Source organism: Oncorhynchus masou, chromosome 6, assembly GCF_036934945.1.
Source record: "Oncorhynchus masou masou isolate Uvic2021 chromosome 6, UVic_Omas_1.1, whole genome shotgun sequence".
NCBI classification, from domain to species: Eukaryota; Metazoa; Chordata; class Actinopteri; order Salmoniformes; family Salmonidae; genus Oncorhynchus; species Oncorhynchus masou.
The window spans coordinates 45691937-45718269 of NC_088217.1; the positions used below are offsets into that span (position 1 = coordinate 45691937).

Below are 26333 nucleotides of genomic sequence, written 5' to 3' on the forward strand. Positions count from 1 at the left end.
ACAAATGCTTTGTTTGTAAATTATGTTTAAGTGTTTGGAGTGTGCCCCTGGCTATCCGTACATTAAAAAAATAAAAACATCCTGCCATCTGATTTGCTTAATATAAGGAATTTGAAATTATACTTTTACGTTTGATACTTAAGTATATTTTAGCAATTACATTTACTTTTGATACTTAAGTATATTTAAAAGCAAATACTTTTAGACTTTTACTCAAGTAGTATTTTACTGGGTGATGTTTACTTGAGTCATTTTCTATGAAGGTGTCTTTTTTATTTATTTATTTAATTTAACCAGGTAGGCCAGTTGAGAACAAGTTGTCATTTACAACTGTGACCTGGCCAAGATAAAGCAAATCAGTGCGACAAAAACAACAGTTACACATAAACAAACGTACAGTCAATAACAGAATAGAAAAATCTGTATACAGTGTGTGCAAATGAAGTAAGGAGGTGAGGCAATAAATAGGCCATAGTGGCGAAGTAATTTCAATTTACATTGGAGTGATAGATGTGTAGATGAGGATGTGCAAGTAGAAATAATAGTGTGCAAAAGAGCAGAAAAACAAATATGGGGATGAGGTAGGTAGGTAGTTGGTTGGATGTTTTTTTATATATATTTTTTTACAGATGGTCTGTGTACAGCTTAAGCGATCAGTAAGCTGCTCTGACAGCTGACGCTTAATGTTAGAGGGAGATATGTCTCCAACTTCATTCAGTGATTTTCGCAATTCGTTCCAGTCATTGGCAGCAGAGAACTGAAAGGAAAGGCGGCCAAAGGAGGTGTTGGCTTTACGGATGACCAGTAAAATATACCTGCTGGAGTGTGTGCTACAGGGGTGGGTGTTGCTATGTTGACCAGTGATCTGAGATAAGGCGGCGCTTTACCTAGAAAGACTTATAGGAGACCCAGAGCCAGTGGGTTTGGCAACGAATATGAAGCGAGAACCAGCCAACGTGAGCATACAGGTCGCAGTGGCACTGTGATAGACTACATCCAATTTGCTGAGTGGAGTGTTGGAGGCTATTTTGTGAATGACATCGCCGAAGTCAAGGATCGGTAGGATAGTCAGTCAGTATGTTTGGCAGCATGAGTGAAGGAAGCCTGTTGCGAAATAGGAATCCGATTCTAGATTTAATTTTGAATTGGAGATGCCTAATATGAGTCTGGAAGGAGAGTTTACAGTCTAGCTAGACACCTAGTTATTTATAGTTGTCCACATATTCTAAGTCAGAACTGTCCAGAGTTATTTTTACTCAAGTATAACAATTGGGTACTTTTTCCACCACTGCTCCTGTGCTTTATTTGATCTCTTAACACAAAGCCAGCTTTATCATGCCTGAACACTGGCCCCCAGTGTTCAGGATGTGTGTGTGGGGGGGGGTTGACAACCTTTTGGAGAAGTGGTCAGCAATGGTCCTGTCAGGCTGATGTAGGCTACTTCAGAAAGAAAGACACCAGAACCTTTTTTCAAAAACAATTGAAACACACCTATACGACCACAAAAACCGTCCATAACCCAGAGACATCCGACCAAATGCTTCCTAGTCTGAGGATTTCACGACTCCATTAAAGTCACCATCGCATGAGCTCCTTTCTCGGTCCCACGAGGGAGACCCTATGCCCCAATGGCTAGGGACAGATCCCATACTTCATTAATCTCCTCACCACAATTACCTTTATCCTCAGGGCACTCCTGCAGTGGGGAAGAAGTTTAACAGGCTTCTTAGCACTACAGTAGAATCAATGGCAAATAAACCCATTCACATTCTAAAGGGGCAGACAGTATGCAGCCTTCAGGGCCTGATATAAAGCACATTGCTGTTAGGCCTACAGATGTAATGAAGCACCAGGTTTTAATCCTCCCATTTATTGTGTTGCCAATGAGGAGAATTGGTGGGACGGTTGGAATTAGAGTTGAAAAACAATAGAAGCAAAGAATGTGTGTGACAGGTGCAGGGCTGTTCTATGTCATCTGAAACATGTGCACTCTCTCCACTCCCTCTGATTGTTCTCTCAAGCCTGGATGTGGGTTCCTCCCGGTGTCTGTCCAGTACAATGGTGACCCAATACTCTGTATCCTATTCCTAATTCAGAAAATGTGTGGCTAGTTGGCTTCAATGGTATGCCGTATATCGGGGTATTTGGAAATGGCCACAGGATAGTTTTTCAATACCATTTAAACTACTACTTTGAAGTTTTGTTTTTTTATACATTTGAATATTTGTAGCTACTTTTTAGTACATGCCTGCAGTCAACTTGTGCAATATGTTAGGAGATAAAGCATAACGTGTTCATTTCACCTGTCACATTATTTTACATTTTGAAGCTTATCGGTAGTCCCCAGTCAGTTTACAAGCACACAACCACGAGAGACCAGAGCCTTGTGAGTCACTCACTGTTTGATATCTTAGAACTATTAAGTTAACTGTCTAAAATGCGCTAAATGCTGTGCAGTTATCCATTTGGTTTACTAACTTCTTAGCTAGCTAAGTGGTTAGCTTCTTGCAATCAAGCTCCTCTTGGTAACAACAACAACAGAGAATTCCCTCCTTGATCAAAAGCCAATATTTGTTTTGTGCATGCAGCAAACGTTGAGTAACATTTTTGAGATACTTGTATACCTTTTATGAGCTGGGATGTCTGTCCTGGAAATAGTTTGTCAAAGACTTTATAAAAATGTTTTCATGTGTTTGTTAACATTTAGCTAGCATTTGCTATGGGATTGCATTGCTTAAAATAGCGCTCCTTGTGTTCAGTGCTGGTATTACTGAATATCTCAGGATAGAACAAGGTCGGTATGACAACCTGGATACCATCCAAGCCTAGTGGCTAGTTGTTAGAGTGATGTTTGATTAAAGTTCTAAATGTAATAAATGGCCATAAGCCTACACCTGACATCCATACATACATCATCTTGGTTTACTTAAGCTGTTAGCTCCCTTGTGTTCATTGCAGATACATTGATATGCTGTGTGTTCTGGGGGCCCCTAACTCTAGCATACACTATACACTAAAGGGGACATGCTACAGTCTGAATTACACACTGCTAATTCGGGGTGTGAACGTTTAAACAAAATTGGGACGTTAGTTTTTCTGATTAAGATTAAGATTTTCTTCCACAAAATCCCAGTGCAGTTACCACAGAACTACCACTAGCAGGTCCCGATCATCATCACTAAGGGAAAAATACAAATTAAACAAATAACTAACGCAAGAATTCTGTAATGGTAGTAGGAGAGATGCATCTTTCAAATTATTTGCCACTAATATAAAGCGCTTGCACAGTATCGGCATATTGGAAAAATGGCAGAGAAATGCAGTGAACAGACGGCTCTACCCTGATTTAGTACAGTTTCGAGTCGGCTGCTGCGCTGGGATTTTAGCTGACCCAACATTACAATCTATTGGTGCCAGCGATTAGTGCTTTGGAAACATGCTAAAGTATGGACTGACTGCTAGACACATGTCTACAACTTCATCAGCAAGCTGTCAAACTATCGTAATTAAGTGACAAACTACATACTGTTTATTGGTGCACTGCCTAACATTCTTAGACATTCCATCCCTGTGTTTGTCAGTGAAGCTAGCTAACTTTCTCACTGTCTATCAGAGTATATGCTGTCTGCCCCAGTGCCTGTATTTTAATAGTGAGTAAGTCATGCACAAGACATGTCATGGGAGACAATGTGCGCAAATGGATTTTGATTTTGGAATATTGATGTGGCAGTTGGGACATCAGGTGCACATCATCTCAATGTTAATTTTTGCCAAATCTCTTGAAGACTCGAGTGGCCACTTGCTTATGGGCCAAGTGTTCGCTTTGAGATTCAGTATATAGAACTTCATTGCCCACTAGCGATCCTATGCAATAGGACCACCATACGCAATAGGATCATATTCTGCATTGAGTTCACATGACAATTTCTGTTTTTGTTATTGTCTCAAAGGAAAACCAATAAAAAAGGGCAGTTTAAGCATTTAAGATAAATTGTCAATTTGTTATCACATCCCTACTGCTAATGGGGCTACTGTCGAGTACAGCACAATGTCTGTCTTTACAACACATTATGTTTTACAATATTTGGATAAGCAGGTTGCCTGGCAGCTATGCTGTATAGACTTTGAACGTAACACATAATCAAACAAAGGTGGCCTTTTTCTTTTGAGGTGTATGCCGCTGCTCGCACGACTGGGCTGGATGGCTTATAGAAGAAGGTTTGTTGTCTTTATATTGTCTGATTCCAGCCTCTGACACATTTCCAAAGGACCTCTGTAACCTGTTTTGCAAGGTGAGTAAGGAGGATTTTAACTCTGAATTTAGAGTTTGTTATTTATAAGACCAGTATCTGAGCAGAAAGAATATTTTATGTCTTCAGATAGGAAATAGTAGGTCTGTAAATACACTCAGGCTGACTTAGTTTGGCACTGGTGGACGGAGTGCTAGGTTAGCTAAATGACAGCCCACGTTTGAAACATCAGCCTGGGCTGGTCCTCAGGAGACAGGGCAGAGTCTCCCTGAATAACCTGTTGTTAGGCGAGGTTAGATGTTGGTTTACGAGGGCAGTAAACATTAAATGGCTGTTTTAAGTTGGTCACTGATGGCTTTAGTCCTATTTCCAATGAATTTAGATATACACATGCAGTTATTCCCCATTGGTTTAGATTTCTGTTCTTCAACCTTTAGACCATCTGTCTTTACATCAACTTGTATGTCTCCTGTTAGACAGTCTTCTGTACAGGGCTATAGTCTCCTGTCTCTTCACTTCATTGTGGCTGAGGTACTTGGAGGAAAACCTTTTTTCACAATAGTTTATCTTTGAGGGAATCGATTTGAGCTATACTGGAATTTGAATTTGATTGAAAGCCAAAACTAAACAATGACAGAACTGTGTTGCCCTATTTTCAGACAATGCAATGTCCACTCCTATGTTTTTCACTGCTGGGAAAACTGTCATCTATACTTTGGGTTGTTTTAAAACAATGGAGCAGATTCCATGAGTAGAATGCTGTTCTGCCTTCTCGGGAAACGCCATTCAACATCAAGTTATTTTGGGACAACTGTAAATTGTGGGTTGTGGATGAAGTTATTATTGAGAATGAGACGTCTGACACATAGTGGCTAGGAGAAACAGGATGGAGGAGAGAGTGTGCGTATGTTTATGTTGGTCTTGTTGCAATGCCCTGTCGTGTTTTCTGTTTGGGGAGGTGTTTTTGAGTATTTTTTTGTCATCCTAGAATAACCACTTGGTGCATAGACGTCTCCTTGACCCAGATTGGAGATAAAGAACCTGTGTGCCTTCCATGGAGAGAGTGTGAATGTGTTATCAGATCTAGAAAATAATAAGAACCAAACACCAGTATTAGGATATATGTTAACAATTTATCTTAAGCACTGTCTTACCTGTGGCATAGTAGGTGTATTATGTCTATGCTTCACATATTTCAATAAGCATTTTCTACAGCTGGTCATGCTTTACACCTGGCTAGCCCTATCCCGGTCAACTGCACTGTACCCTGCCTTCCCCATTTCTCCTTCTCCCAAATCCACTCAGCTGATGTTCTGAAAGAGCTGCAAAATCTGGACCCCTACAAATCAGCTGGGCTAGACAATCTGGACCCTTTCTTTCTAAAATTATCTGCTGAAATTGTTGCAACCCCTATTACTAGCCTGTTCAACCTCTTTCGTGTCGTCTGAGATTCCCAAAAATTGGAAAGCAGCTGCGGTCATCCCCCTCTTCAAAGGGGGGGGGACACTCTTGACCCAAACTGCTACAGACCTATATCTGTCCTACCCTGCCTTTCTAAGGTCTTCGAAAGCCAAGTCAACAAACAGATTACCGTCCATTTCGAATCCCACCGCAATCTGGTTTCAGAGCTGGTCATGGGTGCACCTCAGCCACGCTCAAGGTCCTAAACGATATCTTAACCGCCATTGATAAGAAACAATACTGTGCGGCTGTATTAATTGACCTGGCTAAGGCTTTCGACTCTGTCAATCACCACATCCTCATCGGCAGACTCGATAGCCTTGGTTTCTCAAATGATTTCCTTGCCTGGTTCACCAACTACTTCTCTGATAGAGTTCAGTGTGTCAAATCGGAGGGCCTGTTTTCCGGGCCTCTGGCAGTCTCTATGGGGATGCCACAGGTTTCAATTCTTGGGCTGACTCTCTTCTCTGTATACATCAATGATGTCGCTCTTGCTGCTGGTGAGTCTCTGATCCACCTCTACGCAGACGACACCATTTTGTATACTTCTGGCCCTTCTTTGGACAATGTGTTAACAACCCTCCAGACGAGCTTCAATGCCATACAACTCTCCTTCTGTGGCCTCCAACTGCTCTTAAATACAAGTAAAACTAAATGCATGCTCTTCAACCGATCTCTGCCTGCACCTGCTCGCCCGTCCAGCATCACTACTCTGGACGGTTCTTACTTAGAATATGTGGACAACTACAAATGCCTAGGTGTCTGATTAGACTGTAAGCTCTCCTTCCAGACTCACATCAAACATCTCCAATCCAAAGTTCCATCTAGAATTGGCTTCCTATTTCGCAGCAAAGCATCCTTCACTCATGCTGCCAAACATACCCTCGTAAAACTGACCATCCTACCGATCCTCGACTTCGGCGATGTCATTTACAAAATAGCCTCCAATACCCTACTCAATAAATTTGATGCAGTCTATCACAGTGCCATCTGTTTTGTCACCAAATCCCCATGTACGACCCACCACTGAGACCTGTACACTCTTGTTGGCTGGCCCTCGCTTCGTACTCGTCGCCAAACCCACTTGCTCCAGTTCATCTACAAGACCCTGCTAGGTAAAGTCCCCCCTTATCTCAGCTCGCTGGTCACCATAGCAGCACCCACCTGTAGCACACGCTCCAGCAGGTATATCTCTCTGGTCACCCCCAAAACCAATTCTTCCTTTGGCCACCTCTCCTTCCAGTTCTCTACTGCCAATGACTGGAATGAACTACAAACATCTCTGAAACTGGAAACACTTATCTCCCTCACTAGCTTTAAGCACCAGCTGTCAGTGCAGCTCACAGATTACTGCACCTGTACATAGCCCATCTATAATAACAACTACCTCTTCCCCTACTGTATTTATTTATTTTGCTCCTTTGCACCCCATTATTTTTATTTCTACTTTGCACATTCTTCCACTGCAAATTTAACATTTAACAGTGTTTTACTTGCTATATTGTATTTACTTCGCCACCATGGGCTTTTTTTGCCTTTACCTCCCTCATTTGCTCACATTGTATATAGACTTATTTTTCTACTCTATTATTGACTATGTTTGTTTTACTCCATGTGTAACTCTGTTATTGTTTGTGTCGAACTGCTTTGCTTTATCTTGGCCAGGTTGCAATTGTAAATGAGAACTTGTTCTCAACTTGCCTACCTGGTTAAATAAAGGTGAAATAACAATTAAACAATAAAAAATTAGTCACACGAGCACATGTATAAAGACTTCATTTCAGATCATTATAAAACATTTATAGTAGTGTTTTCAACTTTACTGGAGTTATGCGGACTGCATTCCAAACCATTTGTAAACATTACACTGGGAGAAAAGGGTAAATATCAGGGAATATCTTGACCTATACATTTCCGGATATCTGACATTTTATTAGATATACTGTAAGGAGTATGCTCCAGATATGCATTTCCTTATTTCATATACAGAGCTAGGATATTCTCTGTAATGGGACAGTTTCTACATGCATCCAATCCGGACCTCAAATCTCCCTGCTACCGTATGAGTCCAGGGAGATATCTGGGGTGAGATACGTTCCCCTGATGCGCTTGCTCCAGCTTACATATTTGTAGAATATTTGTAGAACTCCTGAAAGAGTTATAATATTCTCAACAAAAAAAGCATTTCAATAGACATATCTGAGCATACATTTGCACCATATTCAGTAGTAGGCTATACAAGGCACTGAAAGGCAAACACATTGCATTTTTTACAGAAATAAAATCACAAATTGTCCTTATTTAGCATATCAAGATCCTGATGTGGCCGTCACTCAAGAGCATATACTATGTAGACCTACTGTCAGTTCATTTTTTTATTGAACCTTTATTTAACAAGGCAAGTCAGTTAAGAACAAATTCTTATTTACAATAACGGCCTTCACCGGCCAAATCCTAACCCGGACGATGCTGGGCCATTTGTGGGCCGCCCTATGGGACTCCCAATCACGGCCGGTTGTGATACAGCCTGGAATCGAACCACGGTCTGTAGTGACGCCTCTAGCACTGAGATGCAGTGCCTTAGACCGCTGCGCCACTCGGGATCCCTAACCGGCCGTGATTTGTCATCATATGGAGAAAATAAGATGTTCACATAGGCCTGCCTCCGGATATCTAATGAGCACATCCCGCCGTCCGTAGGAAATGCCCATGAGTAATCCCAGTATCATATGTCTAAAAGACACATGTGGATTCAGAATTTGTCAGGATATGGTGCATATCCACAAAACTCAATATGTATTGGAAATTATCTGTATTCTCTAGAATATCAAAAATGTGTCATGGGAAGATATCCCCTGATATGGGCTATTTTTACCCAGTGATTTTTCTATTGAGTATGCCAACTGCATACTCACACACTTCTAACTCAGCGACTAGCTCTAGTGGAACAGATTAGTTTGACCATCGAGTAACACTGTAACAGTTCAACCCTATCTCACCAACCATTTGAAAGAGGGTCGATCTCTACTCTGCACAGTGAACTTGAGTGGCTGGATAATGTTAAACATCACATAGTTCGATATCGGGGAGGGTGTTGATCTTGTATAAGAGTTCCCAGAATACATCTTCCAAGAATTCCAATACCTGACCGCCAGTCCATTTTCCTGCTTATCAGCGGCTGTCAGCGAGATGCTGGTTCCACTTTGTATCCTACTGTTTATTTACCCTGGTGGAAAGTCCATTATGCATCCACTGTACCCCACGCTGCTCCTACACATCTAACTATGGCCTATGCACATGACCTTTAATGCCCGGTTTCCTGTCAGCACGTTTACATGGTGGTGTCTTATGCACGTGTTCACAACATCTCTCCGCTGCTGTGTTTTCTCTTTCAGATTTTTGTCTCTCATTACAATAATGTAATGCCAAAACGTGACTTTGACAGGGTTGAATCCAAAGTGAAGTGCTCTGTTTTAGGGCTGGGAATTGCCAGGGACCTCACATTGCGATATTGTCACGATACGTACGTGCCGTTACTACAATTTTTTTTTTATTGCGATTCGATGTTCCAAGCACATTGCTCACCATGTCTGCTGCAGAGGGGAAGAGAGCCATAAGAAAACAAATTGGCTTACTATTTTAAAAATATGAAGAACAAGCTTGAAGGAAAAATACTGGCATTTTGGTGCAGATACAACTGACTAGAGCAAAGATAATATTGTGACAGTCAAACTGGAGGCATAAGCAGTCAATAGTCCTATGCTACACACACCCCCACTACTATGCTTGCTGCTGTAAGGTAATGCCTGCTTGGGAGACTGGAAGCAGTGGGAGGGAGGCTGAGGAGTGGGTGTGTGGGATAGGACTATTGACTGCTCATGTCTCTAGTTTGACTGTCCCTTTATTTCCACCCGCTTCCCGCCCATTAAGCTTTTGATCCATCAGTATAAAAGTCATCCCCTCCTCGACTGAAACTATCCATGGCACCTCACTGCAGGAATTCTCTTTTGTGATTAGCTAGACTTGTAACCCCCCCCCATCATGTCTATCCCTCATCACATCAAACTCTCTCAATTCAAAGAGGCTTTATTTGCATGTGAAACATGTTTACATTGCCATTACATTGTCTGCCTGTCTCTGTCATTCTCTCTCTCACATAATGATGTATGTGGACTCTTACATTCTTTGACTGCAGATGCTCAGAGAAAACCGGGCTAAGTTAGATTTATTCGTCTCTCTTCTTGAAGAGGTGGGTCATGTTAATTACAGTCATGTAAGCTGTGACAGGGAATTATGTGTCCTTGTTCAGAGTGGTAGGCAGATGGTCTCCCAACAGACAGCAGAAACATTCACACTGACACCACACAGGCAGGGATCATGTGGAGGGCCCCTGTCCCCCTGGATGTTAACCTGGCAGTGACGAGGGGAACGCATACAGATAGTTTCCACTGAGCTTTATGCCCAATGCAAAGGCAGTCCTGTTGACTTGGCTGGTATTCTTCTCTTCTGAGGCTATTTTGAGACTGGGGGTGCGGGTGGCATGTGTTGGGCATGTGTTGGGCATGTGTTGTGTACTGTGGCCCGTGCCAGACACCCTGCTCCCCCCCTTCACCACATGTTCTCTGGCCATGTGTCCCAAATTGTGGGGAAATGGTCAAATACTCTCGTCCATGATGATCTTGGAGTACACTTGAAGAAAAAAAACCCAGGCTCTATGCATTTACTGGTCTGTCAACCACTGACACCGCCCCCCAGTTAAAGGGGAATAAAGCAACACAAGTGTTAACACACACAGGAACTTTATTTACACACACAAACATTCAGGTACATGGAGATGTACTGGAATGGTTGTGGTTCTCTAATGGACATAAACCAAGGTAATGAACACACTTTACACAATGCAATAACTAATAGCACAAATAGAGCAACAGCTTTTAACAATAGAAACAATATATACATGTCAACAAGCTCCGTCTCACTGCAGAATTAGACCATCCACGTTCTTCAAACGTCACATTTGGAATAATTTTTGTTGCTCTTGCTGCTCGGTATCATTCCATTTCTCCAAATTTTGAAGTTAAGGATTAAGTTTCGGCACTTATTCAGAATAGTTAAGGTTTGGGAAACGGTTAAAACCAAAAATTACTAACCTGTGTCCAGGACTAGGATAGAACGCGCAACCTTCTGATCCAGAGTCATGGGAGTACGCCCATCCACCACTCCTGTCCACAACACCCTAGCAAAACCCAAGCCTACTTGATGGTAATAGTGCTCACTGTTGCCCCTTCCCGACTTCCTCAGGACATGGATAGACATCCAATTCTACTTCAATCTTGAATGACCTGGTTGATAAATGTATTGTGTGCAGGTAGCATATACAACTAACTTTGGAGAACAATATACATGTCATGCAACTCCCTTTGTGCACGCACACCATCCCAGTCCACAGAAGTCCAGTTGTGTTGAGTAGGACATAGGTGTAGGAGTTTTCTGCTCTCTCCGCAACTGCTTGGAGGAGACTGAGAAGTGTGACCTGGAGAGTCCGAAGGGTGTCCGGCACCCTAGCAACTGGCATGACAACCAATCAGAGCTAGGTCAAACAGGTCAGAGAGAGTTTGAGGCCGGATTATGGTAAAACTATACTATCAATCATCGCTACTGGGGTATAGGGAGTTTATTTTTATTTTACCTTTATTTAACTAGGCAAGTCAGTTAAGAACAAATTCTTATTTTGGTCCGTACGCACTACCCTCTGTAGCACCTTGCGGTCAGATTTATTTTATTTCACCTTTAGGTCATCAAACTGTTGATATTTATTTTTTATTTATTTATTTATTTTATTTCACCTTTATTTAACCAGGTAGGCAAGTTGAGAACAAGTTCTCATTTACAATTGCGACCTGGCCAAGATAAGGCAAAGCAGTTCGACACATACAACGACACAGAGTTACACATGGAGCAAAACAAACATACAGTATAAACAAGTCTATATACGATGTGAGCAAATGAGGTGAGATAAGGGAGGTAAAGGCAAAAAAAAGGCCATGGTGGCAAAGTAAATACAATATAGCAAGTAAAACACTGGAATCGTAGATTTGCAATGGAAGAATGTGCAAAGTAGAAATAAAAATAATGGGGTGCAAAGGAGCAAAATAAATTAAATACAGTAGGGAAAGAGGTAGTTGTTTGGGCTAAAATATAGGTGGGCTATGTACAGGTGCAGTAATCTGTGAGCTGCTCTGACAGTTGGTGCTTAAAGCTAGTGAGGGAGATAAGTGTTTCCAGTTTCAGTGCTTTTTGTAGTTCGTTCCAGTCATTGGCAGCAGAGAACTGGAAGGAGAGGCGGCCAAAGAAAGAATTTGGTTTTGGGGGTGACTAGAGAGATATACCTGCTGGAGCGTGTGCTATGGTGACCAGCGAGCTGAGATAAGGGGGGACTTTACCTAGCAGGGTCTTGTAGATGACATGGAGCCAGTGGGTTTGGCGACGAGTATGAAGCGAGGGCCAGCCAACGAGAGCGTACAGGTTGCAATGGTGGGTAGTATATGGGGCTTTGGTGACAAAACGGATTGCACTGTGATAGACTGCATCCAATTTGTTGAGTAGGGTATTGGAGGCTATTTTGTAAATGACATCGCCAATGTCGAGGATTGGTAGGATGGTCAGTTTTACAAGGGTATGTTTGGCAGCATGAGTGAAGGATGCTTTGTTGCGAAATAGGAAGCCAATTCTAGATTTAACTTTGGATTGGAGATATTTGATATGGGTCTGGAAGGAGAGTTTACAGTCTAACCAGACACCTAAGTATTTGTAGTTGTCCACGTATTCTAAATCAGAGCCGTCCAGAATAGTGATGTTGGACAGGCGGGCAGGTGCGGGTAGCGATCGGTTGAAGAGCATGCATTTAGTTTTACTTGTATTTAAGAGCAATTGGAGGCCACGGAAGGAGAGTATGGCATTGAAGCTTGCCTGGATGGTTGTTAACACAGTGTCCAAAGAAGGGCCAGACGTATACAAAATGGTGTCGTCTGCGTAGAGGTGGATCAGAGACTCACCAGCAGCAAGAGCGACATCATTGATGTATACAGAGAAGAGAGTCGGTCCAAGAATTGAACCCTGTGGCACCCCCATAGAGACTGCCAGAGGTCCGGACAGCAGACCCTCCGATTTGACACACTGAACTCTATCAGTGAAGTGGTGGTGCCAAGCAGTTGCAATACCAAGCAGTGATGCACCCAGTCAAGATGCTCTCAATGGTTCAGCTGTATAACTTTTGAAGATCTGAGGGCCCATGCCAAATATTTTCAGCCTCCTGAGGTTCTTCTCCATTGCCCTGTCTCTACCTCCTGCCTCCCCAACCTTGCCCCGAACCGGGTTCTCAGCCGACTATAAGGACACGACAGGCTGGCTGTGGGTCCCTCATGGATTCATTGGCACACTTGAAGTTGCTCTGCATCAGAGAACTAGATCAAAAGAGACCATATAAGGGATTTCTCAAAGGGAAACATGACCCAAATGTATCTCCTCAATCTGACAGGTTGCCCCCTTTCTCAATGACACATTCCTCTGTACCCTGTCTGTGTGTGTATGTGGGCCAGTCTCAAACGCCTCCCCGCCCCTTCCCAGCCCTCTGTGTTCTGCTGAGTTAGCTGCTAATGATCCTCATGCCATGCCCTGTGTGGTGCTGTTGGCTCGGATGGTGCTCTCCAGGCCTGCCGGCTGTGGTCCTAGTGCCGTACAGAGCGGTTCCACCTGTCCCTTAGTCAGATCACAGACGCACAGAGCTACTCCCGCTGCTCCTCAGCCCACCAGAGGGATGACATCACTGCTGAACCAGCATTCTATAGCACTCACACACAGATGGACACGTGTTGTGGTCACAAACATTCACTATACATATGGGTCGTGTAAGGGTGTTTGCTTTTTAGTACGTTTTTGACTTTAACTTGTGTGCAGGTTATCGGATAAGCATTTAACAGGGATGGTCATATCAGTAGGATTTCCATACTGAACAAAGTGTTTTGTTATTTATCGCATCAAAGCTGTTTTTCTTGCTACTCTCAGTCCTAACAACATTATTTTCTGTGTCTGTTTTTTAGTCCAGATTGGGTGGAGATCCTAGAGCCACGCTCTCGGGAGCGCATGTATGTGAACCTGGCCACTGGCGAATGCGGCTGGGACCCTCCCTTAGGCGCTCCCGTTCGTCAGGCTGACGGCAACCAGTGGTGGGAGCTATTTGACCCCCAGAGCGGCCGCTTCTACTACTACAACTCTGTAGGACGCCAGACTGTCTGGCACCGACCCCAAGGGGGCGACATAGTTCCCCTCTCCCAGCTACAGGCTATGAAGCGCTGCTCTGAGGCCAAGCGGGCCGGGGGAACTGGAGAGAGGGGCAGGGAGCTCGGAACAGGTAGACTGGGGAGTACAGGCAGCCAGGGACACCGCACCCCTCGTCCAGAGCATTATGGAGCGGGGAGTACAGACAGCCAGGGACACCGCACCCCTCATCCAGAGCATTATGGAGTGGGGAGTACAGACAGCCAGGGACACCGCACCCCTCATCCAGAGCACCATGAACCAGGAAGCCTGGGGAGTACAGGCAGCCAGCGACACCGCACCCCTCGTCCAGAGCAGTATGGAGCAGGAAGCCTGGGGAGTACAGACAGCCAGGGACACCGCACCCCTCATCCAGAGCACCATGAACCAGGAAGCCTGGGGAGTACAGGCAGCCAGCGACACCGCACCCCTCTTGCAGAGCATTATGGAGCGGGGAGTACAGACAGCCAGGGACACCGTACCCCTCATCTAGAGCATTATGGAGCGGGGACTACAGACAGCCAGGGACACCGCACCCCTCGTCCAGAGCACCATGAACCAGGAAGCCTGGGGAGTACAGGCAGCCAGCGACACCGCACCCCTCGTCCAGAGCACCATGAACCAGGAAGCCTGGGGAGTACAGGCAGCCAGCGACACCGCACCCCTCGTCCAGACCATTATGGAGCGGGGAGTACAGACCGCCAGGGACACCGCACCCCTCATCCAGAGCATTATGGAGCAGGAAGCCTGGGGAGTACAGACAGCCAGGGACACCGCACCCCTCATCCAGAGCATTATGGAGCAGGAAGCCTGGGGAGTCCAGACAGCCACGGACACCGCACCCCTCATCCAGAGCATTATGGAGCAGGAAGCCTGGGGAGTCCAGACAGCCACGGACACCGCACCCCTCATCCAGAGCATTATGGAGCGGGGAGTACTGACAGCCAGGGACACCGCACCCCTCTCCCAGAGCACCATGAACCAGGAAGCCTGGGGAGTACAGGCAGCCAGGGACACCGCACCCCTCGTCCAGAGGATAGTGAGCCTGTCCCCAGAACCCCTGAGACCCCAAGCGAGAGAGAGACTTCAGACACAGTGGTGGACAGCAGACCAGCTCAGGGAGACAACAGCTCGGACGAAAGCAAGGAGTCACTGAGGTACGTCTGATCTCTTTGTTTTGCTATTGAACCAAATGACTGTTGATAGGGAGGACATGGTTGGATTTAACTATTAGAGAATCATGTTACAGTAAAGAGGCCATATGGTAATAGCAAAAACCTATTTGTTATCCCATTGTGGCATACTGACTTTAAAATGCTTTGGGCATGAGACCATTTGACAAGTAAGGCTACCTCGGACTCCTTTATTTTCACTCTCACTTATCCTGACATTCCACATGCACCACGTTTTCATAATTTTCTCTGTGAATCACACCGCAACCATTTTAAAGCAATTGCTACCAAATGTGAAGACGGGTGCAGTCATAAAGTGCATGACATTCCCCTCTCCCTTCATGTTGGTAGAAAGGCACCTAACAGTAAGGGCCATTCAAAGACCCTATCGTGTGCTCAGCGCGGTGGCAGAATCCAAACCAGCATCTCCCCTTGAGAGGCAGATTCCACACATGCCAGCTCTATTTCCCCTGGCCCATGGCCACTAGTGCTGTCTCAGTGCCCCTGTGTGCTGCTCACTGCCGCTACGCTCTACTCCAGCCCCATATACGCTCATTTATTTTTCCTAAAACAACACGAGGCCCCTTGCCATCAAAGACCAATGGGGTCTCTGGTGGGGGAAGCCATACCACCGTAGACAAAACATGACTGAGGTCCCCTTTAATAACGTTTCAGAGGAAAGGAGTGTTGTCTGTTCTTGGGTAATAACATACAGAACTTCTACGTTCCAGTTAGATCTTAACAGGGGACCCTAGAGTTGTCTGTGTCTCTTCACTTCCCCCTGGCCCCTCTGCTCTCTACCTGGGTCCTGGGCATCAATCCTCAGCCACGTGGAGGACCTCACCTCGCTGGGGTCAGAAGGACTATCCTACCCTCTGACCCTGATTGCGTAAGGTAGAAGGGGAACTAATTGCTCACCCATTGCTGTCCGAAGGCCCGGTTGGAGGTACAGCCTGCCTGACTCTTTGACATTCCATCCTTTTTAGAAGCATTTACTCCCCAGGAATCTCCACCACTCTGCAGTCATCCCTAATGAGTCAATGTTTCCCAGAAGTCTCCATGTCTCCCCAAAACAATGGGCATCTGTGTCTCTGGGTGGAGCTGAAGAGTCTTAAACTCTTCTGGGCTTTGCACCCCACTTAGCCATATGGTGGTTTTCACTGGTCTCTCTCTCTGGGCTTGTAATTAGATCCCACCATGCAATGAGGAGAGAAGATGGAATGTGACAAACAATAAATGGATGAAAACAGAGTTTGTTTCATGTTTGGGGTTGGAGAGGAACATTTCGGGACCTGTGCTCTTCTCGTCTTCACTGTCTGGCTGATTAATAGCTGAGCCTAGTCATGATCAAAGGGACATTTCAAACATTTTCAACTTCATATTCTCCAGCACCACCCCAACATCAACCTACAGTATACAAATGGTGCGTTTCTATGTTTTGGAGTAAAAAATATAGAGGAACTGTTTCCAATGACATCATGAACCAATTATTATGTAACACCTACTCATAATTGGTTAAAACCACGATTCAACGCTCATCTTCCTTTTGTAATACAAAACATAGAAACTTGCAGTTCTCACATATGTTGATGTTGGGGAGGTGCTGGAGATGAGTATGAAGTAGAATTGTTTTGACATTTTCCTTTAAGAAACTCTGCCAGTTCAGTAGTGTGGAAGGCTCTGCCAGTTCAGTAGTGTGGAAGGCTCTGCCAGTTCAGTAGTGTGGAAGGCTCTGCCAGTTCAGTAGTGTGGAAGACTTCGTAGGGCATGTAGTGCTCTATTGGTCTAGTGTACGCTCTTTTTACAGAAGCATCATTCATTTATATTCCAGGACAGAAGTGGTCTGGGCATTCATGTATTCCATGCTGAACATGGAGTTTCTTGACATTCAGCTATGTGTGCATAATGTCTACTTCAGTTTGACCAAGTTCCCTTTTCTTACTTTGTTGAATCTGTTCAGAAATTCATGTGCATTTCAACAGTTGATGATTGATGATGACGTTTGAGAGAAAAGTGTTCAGAGGAAACTTGACAATCAGTTGTTCCAATCCCAGTTTCCTTTTAGTTCTATAAATACATTGGAGGAGTGGTCATACAATATCTATCTGCCTGTTAACACACGGTTTCCCAAACTCTGTCCTGGGGCCCCTCCTTGGTGCATGTTTTGGTTTTTGCCCAAGCTCTACACAGCTGATCAAATGAACCAATTCATCATCAAGCTTTGATTATTTGAATCAGCTGTGTAGTACAAAGGCAAAAACCAAAACGAGCACCCAGATGGGGACTCAGGACCGACTTTGGGAAACCCTGTGTTTACACACCAACTGTGTTATCCTAAGCACTGTTTAGTTTATACAGCTTTTTCTCTCGCTCACACACATTAAATCTGTTACTCTTATCACATGGCCTGGGACCCTGTACAGCTAATCAGGAAAATGCCTTAAACTCCTTAGGTCAACATGTCCAGAAGAACTAGAGTAAGGGATTCTGATCTTTTTAAACAGTAAATGGTTGGCGATCACCTTGCTTACGACCTCTGTACTGGATTGTGGATTTCACAACAGATGCAGTGTTTCCGCTGCAGTCATTTAGTTGTGGCGCTGCGCCCTTGCAAGCTCATTGCCACCGCGCAAACAAATATGGAACAGCCGGGGCACACTTTGAAGATACTAGAAGAGTACACGTTTAATTCTCCCTTGCAAAATAAATGAGTAATGAATAGAAAATCCAGACAAGTCCATAGTTGATCTATTTACCTAGTCGGTTTGTTGTTGTGCATTCTGTGCGAGATGAATATTCCTCTCAAGGCACATTGAAGTTGCGAGTACCATAGGGAGGGAAACATGCATTCTGACAAGCAGTCAATGCACAACAATTCATACTGCAATCATGGGGAAAACAGTTGGTTTAATGGCCTTTGTTAGAAAGAGAGGGTTCCCAGCATCCCGTTACCACTTTATTTATTCATTTATTATTTATTATCAACTCCTAAATATGCGGGAACTGCACCATTTTAAACCAATAATTTTTTAATAGCTGAATGGTTAAATGCACCTTACTGCTCCGCAATTGGCTGTGAGTGTATAAGGGAGAGTGGGGCTGAATATAACATGGGTAGCTTGGGGTCAAGTGTGTTCCAGTTAGTTTTAAACGGGAGACTGCTGTTCCTATAGTTGTCTGTGTGTCTCTTCACTTCCCCCTGGCCCCTGCTCTCTGCCTAGGTCCTGGGTTTCAAACCTCAGCCATGTGGAGGACCTCGCCATGGCCAGCAAGACTCTCCTACCCTCTGACCTCTGACCCTGATTGCGTAAGGTCGAATGGGGAACAGATGACGTGTGTGTATGTAGAGGGGATGCATGTGGGTAGAAGTTGGGTTAGCTTGCCCTGTAGCTTGTCCTGTAGTGTTTTGGAGTTCCATGGGACAGATGAACTGTAGGGGAAGTGCCCTACTTGTTAAAGGCACGACAGAGATGTGTAAGGTAACCCAGAAGTGACTTGGGGTGGTTTACATATGGGTCATAGCAACCCATTATCCTGTGGGTTGCCCCAGGGTTAGAATGGGCCACAAAAGGAAGAAAGGCCCTCCGTTAATCACAAGTGGCCCTAGGGGCAACTGATCTATGATCTCTGAAGAGGAAGTGAAGGTATGGTGAATAGTGAACTAAGTTACCAAAAGAATAGTATGTGCCTTTTCATTAGCCGCTAATGATATAGCTACACTCAAAAGACTAAAACGATTCAATCCAAGGCAGTCAGGCGAAGATCAAACACACTTGTGTTGTTACGGATCAGTGCGCAATCGCCATTGCACAACGTGTGTAAGTCTACCTAGAGATTCTCATGAAATAGATATCTATTATATAGACATTTCTATGTTGACATATAGCCTGTAAAGACATTCTTTTTGTGTCAAGATATAGCTAATGGTATCCAGATTTCAGGCGCTATTCCTTACGTAGCCAAATTAATGAAGCCCTGAGTCTCTTATTTTGATGAAGATTCAAACCTTCCCTACTCAGCTCTGCGAATGAAAGCAAAAGTAAATCCAACCTGGTTATCATCACATGTGCCTCACTCTGAGTCAATAGTAAGTATATCACCAGTACATTGAGGAGGAGTCTGTGGTTGAAATAGTTGAGTTTAAATGAGTCACATGTTGACTGGATGTTTCTAGGTCTGACACAGGCTCTAACACTTTCATCTGTCTGTGCAATCGGTGGATGGGACTAACAGCAGCGCTTTAAAGACATCGGGAATAAGACTTGTTCTCTTTTTTATCTCTGGGCTTGGTAAGATCATTTCTTAGTTCTTGCCAGATGTTGACTGAAGTCATTCTTATTGTGTCATTTTTCCAGTTAAAAAGTACTATGTTGAACTTTAAGCATCTGGTTAAATGGGTCTGGGTGGCTGGTGCTTGTTGTGACTGTCCTTATTTCTTTCTCTCTGTCCCAGTTTACACTCTCTCCCTTGTAAAGTAAAAGTTTTATGGTGTCCTCAAAAAAACTAGATTACAGACCTACTTTTTTAAATAATTTTTTAAAACTAGAACAGCAAGTCCAAGCTCTGGTTTTATTTTAAACCTGATCTAAGCATTACCATGTTACTGGACCTAGATGTCTTCATGTACAGATTTCTATGCTGAGAAGCCTTTCATTGCTCTGATAAACGGCCAGTGCCACCATGTGCACTAGTCTCTGGCATGACAAGCATGCGTATCGGTTGACCTAAAGGATCCATTAACCTCGACTATGAAAGTCAGCAATGTGAGCATGTTGGTTCTGTGGCTCCTGTGGCGCACCTCCAGATCAGTGTTAAGAGGATGTGTGATTGAGAGGATGTGGGATTTGTATTACTGTAATCCAAGGAGTGTGTTCTGACGCTGTATCTGGTTCCATATGAACACATGTAGAAGCACAGTTCAGTTTCCACAGGCGTTTCTCTTTGACCCCACACTGGGATGGTCTCTCTCTGTCACCATGTCCTACAGTCTGGAAACCAGGGGTCCCGGTGTCTGTCCCCAGCCCCAGTGCCTCCTAGCTGGGTGGGGAGACGGCGTAGGGTAGGGTGGTAGTGGGTGGTATGTGCAGCTGGTAGACATGGTGTCTCAGATCAGGGAGTTGCGTTCAGCTGTCTCATGATGACAGCTGGGTCTTTAACCTCAGAGGTGTCCCTGCAGGTCCCCATCGCTCTGCTACTCCTGCTTGGGTTGTCTCTGTTGTGGGGTTCCTAGACTACATGACCAAAAGTATGCTGTGGACACCTGCTCGTCGAACATCTCATTACAAAACCATGGGCATTAATATGGAATTGGTTCCCCCTTTAGGCTTTCCACTGGATGTTGGAACATTGCTGCGGGGACTTGCTTCCATTCAGACACAAGCATTAGTGAGGTGGGGCACTGATGTTGGATGATTAGGCCTGGCTCGCAGTCGGCATTCCAATTCATCCCAGATTCGTCCGTTGGACTGCCAGATGGCGAAGCGTGATTGATCACTCCAGACAATGCGTTTCCACTGCTCCACAGTCCCATGGCCGGGGAGCTTTACATCACTCCAGCTGATGCTTGACATTGCGCATTGGGATCTTAGGCTTGTGTGAGGCTGCTCGGCCATGGAAACCCATTTCATGAAGCTCCCAACGAACAGTTCTTGTGTTGACGTTACTTCCGGAATCCGTTTGGAACTCTGTAGTGAGTGCTTCAACCAAGGACAGACTATTTTTATGTGCTTCAGCACTTGGCGGTCCCGTTCTGTGTGCTTGTGTGACCTACCACTTCGCGTCTGAGCCGTTGTTGCTGCTAGTCCTTTCCACTTCACAATAACAGCACTTACAGTTGACCGCTGCAGCTCTAGCAGAGCAGAAATTTGATGAACTGACTTGTTAGAAAGGTGACATCCTATGACAGTGCCAAGTTGAAAGTCACTGAGCTCTTCAGTAAGGCCATTCTACTGCCAATGTTTGTCTATGGAGATGGCATGGCAGTGTAATCGATTGTGTACACCTGTCAGCAACAGGTGTGGATGAACTAGCCGAATCCACTAATTTGAAGGCGTGTCCACATACTTTTGTATATATTGTGTATCACTTTTGCATTGGGATATTCCTCAAATGTTGGTTTCTGATGACGTTTGTGTCAAACAATGAGGTCACTGTTGGAAATTGATCTTTGTCTTGTATCCTTCTTCTACGCAGATTGCAATGATCTCATTGGCCCAAGCTCTGAGGTGTTTGTGTTCAGAGCCTGGCCTATAGGACCTCATTTCCTCTTCCTGTCTGACGGGATGACGATAACAGCCCCTGTTTTGAGACCCCTACTATTCCCAGGGGCTTGTATTTTAGGGGTACTTCCCCATCCATATCCCTATCCACCAGTGACTCAGCTGATGGTTTTTACAACCATGGTTATTCCAGGAAGGAAAGAAAGAACATTTCTTGCAAATAGCTTAATATGTATATTTAGCTGGCTTTTCCTACCACAATCACACTCCGTGGAGGTAGGAGCAGTGGTCAGGGGCGTATGACACCAGAGCTGCCGAGACAAATTGAAATTCGCTGACCGTTAAGTTGATTTGCTGCGCCATAACCCAATCGAATTACCCAGTTGGGCTCCAAAGGATTCTAACTTAATTTCAACCTTCGGCGTTACCTAACATCTCACATGTTAGCCAAGGCCTTAAGGAATGTGTGTGTCTCTATGGAAAACAAGTGAATGTGTTAAGTCAAATTTTATTTGTCACATGTGCCGAATACAACCAGTGTACTTACAAGCCCTTAACCAACAATGCAGTTTAAGAAAATACCTTAAAAACAAGTAAGATAATAATTACAAATAATTAAAGAGCAGCAGTAGATAAAAATAGTTGAGGTAATATGTACATGTAGGTAGAGTTATTAAAATGACTATGCATAGATAATGACAGAGTAGCAGCAGGGTGGGGGGAGCAATGCAAATAGTCTTTTGGGTATTTGCAAAAGGGTAGCCTTTTGATTTGCTGTTCAGGAGTCTTATGGCTTGGGGGTAGAAGCTGTGAAAGTATTCACCCCCCTTGGCGTTTTTCCTATTTTGTTGCCTTACAACCTGGAATTAAAACAGTTTTTTGGGGGGTAGTATCATTTGATTCACACAACATGCCACTTTGACGATGCAAAATGTTTTATTGTGAACAAGAAATAAGACGAGAACTGAACTTGAGCGTGCTTAAATATTCACCCCCCCCAAAGTCGATACTTTGTAGAGCCACCCTTTGCAGCAATTACAGCTGCACGTCTCTTGTGGTATGTCTCTATAAGCTTGGCACATCAAGCCACTGGGATTTTTGCCCATTCTTCAAGACAAAAATGCTCCCGCTCCTTCAAGTTGGATGGGTTCCGCTGGTGTACAGCAATCTTTAAGTCATACCACAGATTCTCAATTGGATTGAGGTCTGGGCTTTGAGGCCATTCCAAGACATTTACAGTTGATGTCGGAAGTTTACATACACCTAGGCAAATTCATTTAAACTTAGTTTTTCACAATATCTGACATTTAATCCCAGTAAAAAATCCCTGTTTTAGGTCAGTTGTGATCACTACTTTTATTTTAAGAATTTGAAATGTCAGAATAATAGTTGAGAGAATGATTGATTAATTTCAGCTTTTATTTCTTTCATCACATTCCCAGTGTGTCAGAAGTTTACATACACTCAATTAGTATTTGGTAGCATTGCCTTTTAACTTGGGTCAAATGTTTCGGGTAGCCTTCCACAAACTTCCCACAATAAATTGGGTGGACTTTGGCCCATTCCTCCTGACAGAGCTGGTGTAACTGAGTCAGCGCTGTAGGCCTCCATGCTCGCACACGCATTTTCAGTTCGGCCCCCAGATTTTCTATGTGATTGAGGTCAGCGCTTTGTGTTGGCCACTCCAATACCTTGACTTTGTTGTCCTTAAGCCATTTTGCCACAACTTTGGAAGTATGCTTGGGGTCATTGTCCATTTGGAAGACCCATTTGCGACCAAGCTTTAACTTCCTGATTGATGTCTTTAGATGTTGCTTCAATGTATCCACATAATTTTCCTTCCTCATGATGCCATCTATTTTGTGAAGTGCACCAGTCCCTCCTTCAGCAAAGCACCCCCACAACATGATGATGCCACATGATAATATCCAAAAGTGAAAATGCTGCCCCCTAAAATGATCCCGCTACCCATTGCTGTCGCGGGATCATTTTCATCAGCAACCGCTGAATAGCATAGCGCCACAGGCAAATAATATTACTAATAAATATTCATATTCATGAAATCACAAGTGCAATATAGGAAAACAGTTTAGCCTTTTGTTAATCCACAGTTTATCTAGCGTGTCCTGCGTTGCATATAATTGATGCGGTGTGCATTTGCGAAAAAGGACTGGCGTTGCTCCAACGTGTACCTAACCATAAACATCAATGCCTTTCTTAAAATACACAAGTATATATTTTTAAACCTGCATATTTAGCTTAAATAAATCTAGGTTAGCAGGCAATATTAACCAAGTGAAATTGTGTCACTTCTCTTGCATTCATTGCACGCAGAGTCAGGGTATATGCAACAGTTTGGGCTAATTTGCCAGAATTTTATGTAATTATGACATAACATTGAAGGTTGTGCAATGTAACAGGAATATTTAGATTTATGGATGCCACCTGTTAGATAAAATACGGAACCGTTCCGTATTTCACTGAAAGAATAAACGTTTTGTTTTCGAGATGATAGTTTCCGGATTCGACCATATTAATGACCTACGGCTCGTATTTCTGTGTGTTATTATGTTAGACTTAATTATATGATTTGATAGAGCAGTCTGACTGAGCAATGGTAGGCACCAGCAGGCTCGTAAGCATTCATTCAGACAGCACTTTCGTGTCTTTGCCAGCAGCTCTTCGCAATGCTTCAAGCATTGCGCTGTTTATGACTTCAAGCCTATCAACTCCCGAGATTAGGCTGGTGTAACCAATGTGAAATGGCTTGCTAGTTAGCGGGGTGCGCACTAATAGCGTTTCAAACGTCACTCGCTCTGAGACTTGGACTAGTTGTTCCCCTTGCTCTCTCAAGGGCCGCGGCTTTTGTGGAGCGATGGGTAACGCTGCTTCGAGGGTGGCTGTCAATGTGTTCCTGGTTCGAACCCAGGTAGGAGCGAGGAGAGGGACGAAAGCTATACTGTTACACTGGCAATACTAAAGTGCCTAGAAGAACATCCAATTGTCAAAGGTATATGAAATACACATGTATAGAGAGAAATAGTCCTATAATAACTACAACCTAAAATTTCTTACCTGGGAATATTGAAGACTCATGTTAAAAGGAACCACCAGCTTTCATATGTTTCAATGTTCTGAGCAAGGAACTTAAATGTTAGCTTTCTTACATGGCACATATTGCACTTTTACTTTCTTTTCCAACACATTGTTTTTGCATTATTTAAACCAAATTGAACACATTTCATTATTTATTTGAGGCCAAATTGATTTTATTGATGTATTCTGTTAAGTTAAAATAAGTGTTCATTCAGTATTATTGTAATTGTAATTATTACAAATAAAATAAATTGGTATCTGGATTTTTCTGGTCCTCCAATAATTGGTATCGGCGTTGAAAAATCATAATCGGTCGACCTCTGTGGACTCCAAGGAACCTGAAGCTCTCAACCTGCTCCACTACAGCCCCGTCGATGAGAATGGGGGTGTGCTTGGTCCTCCTTTTCCTGTTGTCCACAATTTTCTTTGTCTTGATCACATTGAGAGAGGTGGTTGTCCTTGCACCACACGGTCAGATCTCTGAACTTCTTCCTATAGGCTGTCTCATTGTTGTCGGTGATAAGGCCTACCACTGTTGTGTCATCGGCAAACTTAATGAGGGTGTTGGAGTTTTCCCTGCAGTCATGAGTGAACAGGGAGTACAGGAGGGGACTGAGCACGCACCCCTGAGGGGCCCTAGTGTTGAAGATCAGCGGATGTGTTGTTACCTACCCTTACCACCTGTGGTCAGCCTGTCAGGAAGTCCAGGATCCAGTTGCAGAGGGAGGTGTTTAGTCCCAGGGTCCTTAGCTTAGTGTTGAGCTTTGAGCGCACTATGGTGTTGAATGCTGAGCTGTAGTCAATGAATTGCATTCTCACATAGGTGTTCCTTTTGTCCAGGTGTGAAAGGGCAGTGTGGAGTGCAATAGGGATTGCATCATATGTGGATTTCCTGGTGTGGTATGCAAATTGGAGTGAATCTATGGTTTCTAGGATAATGGTGTTGATGTGAGCCATGACCAGCCTTTCAAAGCACTTCATGGCTACAGACATTCAGGCAGGTTACCTTAGTGTCCTTGGACACAGGGACTTTGGTCTGCTTGAAACATGTTGGTATTACAGACCCAGACAGGGAGAGATGGAAAATGTCAGTGAAGACACTTGCCAGTTGGTCAGCGCATGCTTGGAGTACACGTCCTGGTAATCCGTCTGGCCTGGCGGTCTTGTAAATGTTGACCTGTTTAAAGGTCTCACTCCCATTGGCTATGGAGAACGTGATCACACAGTCATTCGGAACAGCTGATGCTCTCATCGATGTTTCAGTGTTACTTGCCTCAAAGCGAGCATAGAAGTTATTTAGCTCATCTGGTAGGCTCGTGTCACTGGGCATCTCTTGACTGTGCTTCCCTTTGTAGTCTGTAATAGTTCGCAAGCCCTGCCACATCCGATGTGCGTCGAAGCCGGTGTAGTACGATTCGATCTTAGTCCTGTATTGACGCTTGGCCTGTTTGATGGTTCGTTGGAGGGCATAGCGGGATTTCTTATTAGCTTCCAGGTTATAGTCCCGCTCCTTGAAAGCGGCAGTGCGAATGTTGCCTGTAATCCATGGCTTCTGGTTGGGGTATGTTATAGATTTTGAAAATGAGTGCTGTTTTTGTCTGAATACCGGTAATGTATTTTTTTATATTCCGTGGCATATAATTTATTGCATTATTTGAAAAGTACCCAACAGCCAATGTGGTCAGTGTGATGAAACACAGGGCTATAACACAGGCTCTTTTTATGATTGTGGTAAAGCAAACATGTTGACAGTGTCAATGAGCCAGTAAGCTCAGCACTGCCATACCGATGTTAGGTAAGTGTTTACGTCTGCTTGAGAG

At 44.1% G+C, this 26333-nt stretch overlaps 1 protein-coding gene across 1 annotated transcript in view; it reads left to right on the top strand.

Annotated features, from left to right (window-relative positions):
* Positions 1 to 26333, top strand: part of LOC135542125 (rho GTPase-activating protein 39-like) — a 50489-nt gene that overhangs the window by 9329 nt on the left and 14827 nt on the right. Inside the window, 1 exon segment of the mRNA XM_064968804.1 lies at positions 13811 to 15184. Coding sequence (XP_064824876.1) covers positions 13811 to 15184 — 1374 coding nt within the window.